Source organism: Crocodylus porosus, unplaced genomic scaffold (assembly GCF_001723895.1).
Source record: "Crocodylus porosus isolate Cpor-Errol unplaced genomic scaffold, CroPor_comp1, whole genome shotgun sequence".
Classification (NCBI taxonomy): Eukaryota; Metazoa; Chordata; order Crocodylia; family Crocodylidae; genus Crocodylus; species Crocodylus porosus.
In genome coordinates, this window is record NW_017728931.1 from 54,753,288 (window position 1) to 54,760,510 (window position 7,223).

The 7,223-nt window shown below is 48.5% G+C and overlaps 1 protein-coding gene across 1 annotated transcript; it reads left to right on the forward strand.

Moving 5' to 3' along the window:
- Positions 1–101: 101 nt before the first annotated feature.
- On the forward strand, positions 102–6,156 carry SMDT1 (single-pass membrane protein with aspartate rich tail 1). The gene is made up of 3 exons (XM_019545055.1): positions 102–324; positions 3,544–3,690; positions 5,725–6,156. The coding sequence occupies exons 1-2, from the start codon at positions 166–168 to the stop codon at positions 3,679–3,681; spliced, it is 297 nt and encodes a 98-aa protein (XP_019400600.1). The 5' UTR covers positions 102–165; the 3' UTR covers positions 3,682–3,690; positions 5,725–6,156.
- Positions 6,157–7,223: the final 1,067 nt, after the last annotated feature.

The following is a 7,223-nucleotide window of genomic DNA, read 5'->3' on the forward strand; positions in this document are numbered from 1 at the left end:
TCCCCGGGTTTGCCTAGGAACACTCTGCAGCCCAGCCCCACCCTTCCCACCCGCGCATGCGCACTGGAAACTACACGCCCCTTTAACATCGCGAGATTTGACCCGACGCAGCTGCAAAAGCTCAGGCGCGTCGCCATAGCAACGCTGGGAGGGACAGCGAGGAAGATGGCGGCCGCGGCTGGGCGCTTGTTGGCGGCAGCGACTGGCTCCTGGGTGCGGGTGATGCCCAGCGGCGGGCTCCACAGAGGCCCCGTGCTGACCCTGGTGCCCTCGCGCAGCCTCACTGCCACCCGCAGCGGCGCCATTTTGCCCAAGCCCATTAAAGTGAGTGGGGGGGGCTAAGGGGGTGGCCGGCCGGGACAGCAACCAATCGCAAGGCGCTGCACAACGCCTGCTCTTTTCACGAGAGGGAGCATTGGCCAATCGAGAGAGAAGCGTTGTAGGGGTGGGGGCCGAGTGACAGGTGTTGGGTTATTGAGGCGCGGCAGAGCGCTCGGAACGCGGAAGTGCCCGCTGGCCGGGTCCAAGTCTCCCGTGCGGTGGCGCGGGGACGGGGGACTGTCAAGCGGGAATGGTTCCGCCCCGCGGGAGGCAAGGTGGCCCGGCCCGGCCCGGCTCAGCCCCTGCGGGGCAGTTGGCGGGTGCAGGGCGCGGCCCCAGGGTGCCTCTGCCAGACGGCGCTGCGCCTGCACGTGGGGGCCAGGGCCCTCCTGGCCCTTGGTGCTGTGGGGGCACCAAGGAGGCCGCGACCCGCTCAGCTTTCCCCTTGCCAACTCTGTAGGCAGGGCCTGTGTTGGCAGCCTGTTGGCTTTGCTCTTTTCTGATGGGCAGCTGGGCCTTGGCGGGCACGAGCTGGCAGGAAAGGGGCTCTGTGGGAGTTGCACCAGGAAGAGGCAAGAGGTTGTCACATAAACTGTGGTGGGTTTTTGACATTGTTTCTTTGAAAATAAGGTCTTTTATAAAGAGAGGGTCCATGGCTTGGGGTAGCTTTTACAAGAGACGTCACTGCTGCCATTGTGTTGTAAAGTAGGCCTGGCACAAAGTAGCCCTGCCCCTCTCCAAACACCAGTCCGATCCCCTCCCCCCTCTGCTGCTCTGCTTTCTGCTCTCATCTGCTGCCTGTCTCCTTGATCTGCCACATGCGCCACACACATGTTGCCGGTGCCACTTGTGCCACTCACACCACAGATTTGTCACCCCTGTTGTAAACAGTGATCTAGTGCTAAATTAAACTGCATCAGCTCAGGCTTGACAAATTCCATAAGCCAAGGGTGCTCAATCTCTGACCTGCAGGCCAAATGCGGCCTGCAGAGCCATTGCATCTGGCCTGCAGGGCTCCTCATGGGTCGGGAAATTTGGCAGCAGAGGAGCAGTAGCCATTAATACTGCCACCCTCCCACCTGCCAAATTCCCAAACCCCAAGCCCTGTGTGTCCAGTTGGAGCCAGGCCGTGTTCTCTTCCCCCCTCGGGGGGCCAGGTTGGGGCTGGGCCATGCCTCTTTTGCCTTGTGAGGCCAGGCCATGCCTCCTTGGGGCCAGGTTAGGGCTGGGTCATGCCCCCTTATTGCTCACAGGAAAATTAGGGCTGGTAGGGACCTCAGGAGGTCATCTAGTCCAACTGCCTTCTCCAAGCAGGACCATCCACAACTGGATCATCCCAGCCAAGGCTTTGTCTAGTTGGGTCTTAAAAACCTCCAAGGATGGAGAGTCTACCACTTCTCTGGGTAACCTGTTCAGTGTTTTACTACCTTCCTCATGAGACAGTTTTTCCTAATATCCAACCTAAACTTCCCTTGCTGCAACTTGAGACCATTGCTCCCTGTTCTGTCATCTGCTGTCACTGAGAACAGCCTGCCTCCATCCTCTTTGGATCTTCCCTTCAGGTAGCTGAAGGCTACTATTAAGTCTCCCCATAATCTTGTCTTCTCCACACTATATAAACCCAGTTTCCTCAGCCTTTCCTCACAAGTCATGTTCCCCAAGCCATTTTTGTTGCCCTCCACTGAACTCCCTCCAATTTGTCCGCATCCATTCTGTAGCAGGGGGCCCAAAACTGAACACATCTGGGTACCCCAGATGTTGCCCCACCAGTGCCAAATAGAAGGGAAGACTCACTTCCCTCAGTCTGCTAGCAACACTTGTACTAATGCAGCCCTGTATGGTGTTAGCCTTCTCCACAACAAAGGCACACTGTTTCCTCATGTTCAGTGTATTGTCCAGTGTAACCCCTGGATCCTTTTCTACAGAGCTCCTGCTTAGCCAGTTGGTCTCCAGCCTGTACTGGTACATGGGATTGTTCTGACCTATGTGCAGGACTTTGCGCTTGTCCTTACTAAACTGCATGAGATTTCTTTTGGCCCAGTTCTCCAATTTGTCTAGGTCTCTCTGACTCCTAACCCTACCCTCCAATGTATCTACCTTGCCCCGCAACTTGGTGTTGTTTGCAAACTTGCTGAGGGTGTACTCTATGCCATCTTCCAGGTCATTCATGAAGATATTGAAGAAAACCAGCCCCAGGATTGACCCCTGGGGCACTCCATTTGATACTGATTGCCAACTAGATATCAAGGCATTGATTACTACACTCTGAGCCTGGAAATCCAGACAGTTTTCTATTCACCTTACAGTCCATTCATCCAACCCGTACTTCCTTAGCTTGCCTGCGAGAATGTTGTGAGAGACTGTATCAAAACCCTTGCTAAAGTCAAAGTATATCATGTCCACTGCTCTCCCTGCATCCACAGAGCTAGTTACCTCATCATAGAAGGTATTCAGGTTGGTGAGGCATGACTTGCCCCTGGTGAATCTATGCTGACTGTTCTTAATCACCTTTTTCTCCTCCAAGTGCTTAGAAATGGATTCCTTGGGGACCTGGTTCATGATTTTTCCAGGGACTGAGGTGAAGCTGACTGGTCTGTAGTTACCTGGATCCTCCTTCCCTTTCTTAAAGATGGGCACTATATTTGCCCTTTTCTAATCGCCTAGGACCTCTCCCAATTGCCATGATTTTTCAGAGATAATGGGCAGTTGCTTTGCAGTCACATTAGCTAATTCTCTTGGTCCTATATCCTTGCAAAGTTAAATAGTATAGTTCAGATGCATGGTTAAAATAAAGATAAGTCCCGTCTAAGCTACCAGACTGATGTGAGTATCTGGAAATAGAATTACTATAGTTGAATCCATTAATTTAGCAGCTTTTTAGATGACGATTCCTGATTATTCAGTCTGCACCTCACCCCAAACTGTATCCCTTTGGGTGACGGTTACCACCCAAACTATTTCTTCCTTTCCCTCGCACATTTTTTTTTTCCCTTCCAGTCTTTAATTGATTTTATTTCTCTTCTCTGCAATTCCTGCAAATTAGCAATATCTTTATGGTACAGACATGAACAAAACAGCACGATGTTGTATTTATATTCTTGGCTTTCTGTGACATGAACTATCCTTCTGTGAGATGTCTCTGCCTATGGAGCCTGTATGTAAGTTGATCCAAAATTTAACATGCTGCTAGAGTTGAATTTGTTTTGATTTGACCCCATGTAGATGCCCTTTGGCCTCCTCCGAGTGTTTAGTGTTGTGATCCCTTTCCTGTACCTCGGGACTCAGATCAGTAAAAACTTTGCAGCGTTGCTGGAGGAGCATGATATCTTTGTTCCAGAAGACGATGATGATGATGATTAAGGACATGAGGTAAGTGCGACCAGTGATTTAATTGCTCCTGTTTCTTTTTCGGTTCAGGACAGGGAGGGCAGTTTATAATTTGCAAATAGCAACTCCTGGTTTTGGAAAGCTGCTCCACCTTCGATATTGGTGCTTGATCCCATAATCCCCTTGCAGGTGTACCACTATCACTGGGGAATGCACAAGCATTACTGATATATATCCAGTACTCAGCTGTATTCTATGCTCTGTGGGTCATAGAAAGGAGACCTGGGGGATGGGCTTCTATAGAGTGCTCACTGGGCCCAGAATCCTCCAGCAGAAAGGGGAAGCCTGTGGGGAAGAAGAAACAAGTGAGTGTTTTTCAGATAAGCCAGCCACTCCTCAGTACCAAATGGTTTTCTGCATCAGTTCTCTGTGTACTGCCATATCCGTGCCAGTCCCACATCTTGACATCATAAGCAAGTAAAGAAAAAATTGTGGGGAGGAGGAAGGACAACCTCTAAGGAAAATACTAGGGCGTATGGATGGGTGGCTTCCACCACTGTGTGCACCCAGGGGATACATGGGGGGGGGGAAGTGCCTCCTGGATTTGTGTGCAGGGTGAGGGGGCCTGTGCCAGCCTCTTCCCAGCAGTGGGGCTGGGCAGGGACTGTGTTTGGGCAGGCAGTGCTGGTGCTGGGAGGAAGGGCGACGGGGAGTTTTGGGATGGCTATAACCCATCCCACAGCCACCCCTCCCAGCACCACCCGCCATGAGTGCAGCCCTGGCCCAGCCTGTTGGGAAGAGGCCAACGCAGCCCCTGGCCCCCAAGCCTGCAGTGGGCAGCCAGCCCTCACCCCTGGGGGGCCGCATGCCCTCCATGCCTCCCCAAGGGGTGTGTGCAGTGTCAGGAGCCACCCCTGTGACCCCCAGACAAGCTGCCCGCAGCTCTGCCCTGTGCCCCGCCCTAGCTGAGCAGCATCTGCCCCAGCCCCACTCACTCCCTTACTCTGGGTGCCTCAATCTTCCCCCTATGCCTCTTTCCTCCCCACCCCCTCAGACTTACCAGCTGGACCCTGCTCTCCAAGCTGCAGGGCTGCATTTCTGGGTGTGTGCATGCTGTAGCTGCACTCATGCACATGGCATTTATCGGTGACATTATCAGCTACACTGGCCAAAAAATGTTGATTGCCAATACTGTCAATTTTCCTTTTATCAGTGCCAATCTGATATGGACTGATACATCAGAGCACCTCTAAAAAACAAATGCTGTAAATGACACTTCCTTCTGACATAGAACTAAATCGATGCTGTATTTTAAGTCTTGTCATTTGCATCAGATATGAAATAAGCTAAGATTCTTTGGTGTCACCATAGGATTTGATAGCTCATATTGCATGCATAGTGAGGGTGGCTTGGGGGTCCAGAGGTAATTCCAATATTAGTACATTCTACCTACTTAAAACCCCCGTTCCTTGAATGACTATTGTCTAGCATGCCAGAGCCTGTTTCACAGGTGGCAGTTGATCTGTATCGATACTATCTTGAGTACTCTGATCCTTCAAATCAAAGAATGCTATGTAAATTTTGTTATAATGACAGAAAGTGAGAGTTAGTCAACTATATGTTGCTTGCTCCTAGGCTTATATTACTCCAACCCTCTCATTTTCTTTGCTGCACCAAGTTGCAATGAGGACAGGACAAAATGGAAAAAATTTATTTTAGGCGAAGCATGTGTCATTCCTGTGGGGAGTCCAGCAGTGTGGACACCCTGCATGTGTCCCATATCTAGCTGGTGAATATGTTCTTTGCTAAACATGTCTGCCATAATCTCACTGGCCATATTTTTTTTCCCAAAGTTTGCTTTTGCTACCAAATTATGTAGCTGAAATCACGGTATGAAGCCAGGAGTTCAGGTTGCATGCTTTTAGAAGCATAGCACTGTATAGAAAAGTTGTTCGTTATGACTGTTTATGTTCTTTGCCCAAAACCTTTATGGACTGGAATCCATCCAGCATGACTGCAGAGTAATAGCACTGTTTTGTAGTGCAGGATAACATTATTTTTTCCACATCTTTGCAGGACTGTAATAGAAGCACAGAAAGGAGAAAGGCAAAGACAACAAGATGATTTTGACATCGCTGCCTCATGTTACACCATCTTTTTAAAGAGGAAGGGAAGGGTAGTTGGACCTTCTACTCTACCATTGACTGTTCTCTGCCTTTCTATAAGAGGAAAAGTGTAGATCGGGTGTGAAGTTTATACATACCATAGGTCTTGGTACCCTTGCATACTGTACCTTTCACCTCAGCATGGGAAATTTAAGTGATTAGATCCCAAATAAAACAGGGAAAGACTACGACAAAGCTTCGTTGTTTATTGTCTTGCTTGTTAACTAAGTTCCTGTTATCTAGTATGATTGTCTTGATCTATCCTTATTTCTCTGTAGATAATACATCAATCTTTACTTACTGTAAATGACAGGACCAAGTATACTGAAATTTTAACACTTGACTTAAAAGCTGTCAGCAGTCAATATACAAAAACAATTCAAGTAAGAATATAGAACGTCATTGCAGGTTGAAAAACATTCTTTGCGAGCTTTCGGGCACAAGCACCCTTCTTCAGGCATTGGGAAACTGTTCTGAGATCTCCAAGGTAGGAAAGGAGCTAAAAGTGTGACAGGAAGTCAGTGAAAATATAAATAGGTGGACATCTGGAAAACAATGAGTAGAGAAGGAAGGGGGAGAGGGAGAAATAATGGGTGAAGGGAGTGATAATGGGGGGAAGCATGTTTCATTTTACACAGTGATGTGGCTGTACTTCCAAATGAAAAATATTTTAAAAAGAAATTGCATACCATGCAGACAGACAAGTTGGGCTTGATGAATCCAAGCTTTTTTCCTGTATGTAGCTGTGAGAGTTTATTGTGTGCAACTTCTTTTAAACATGCAGGAAGTATTGTATGTTATCTCTTGTGCCTTTTTTTTTAAGGCAAGTAGTAACCTCCATGAGCACACAGAGATTTCTGTTTTACTGGGGGACAATGTTCAAACCTTCAATGGCTTTTATGCCTTCTTGAGAAGCCATCTGTTGTGCTAAGGCCTATGGTGTGTTCTCAGGTGGTTTCTTGCTGCTGTCACTTTTACTGTGCAGGCTGTTGTTGCTGGTGTGTTCTGGAAGGTTAGTGCTGGCAAACAGCCTTCCAGATTCCAGAGGCAACACAGAAAGAATGACTTGAAGTATTCGGTGTCAAATCTCAGAGAGGTTTATTGTCACATGGAGTATCTACCAGCCAGTCTTGTTGACAGTGAAACTTGCCTGTAATAAGCAGGTCACTTACACTCCTTGGGGTCACTGTGAAAAACAAGTCTTGCAGCACCAGTTTTTATACCTGAAATGCCATAATTTTGTTCTGATTTTCCTCTCTAGGTTGAGATGTTTATGTCTACTTGTTTCTTTTGCTGAGTTTGCACACCTGCATCTCAGGTTCTTTCTATCTCTACCTCATTAGTGGGTTCTTTTGCTTCTTGAGTTATTCAGCTACTGCCTTTGCTACTTCTTTGGATCAACTTTTTCAA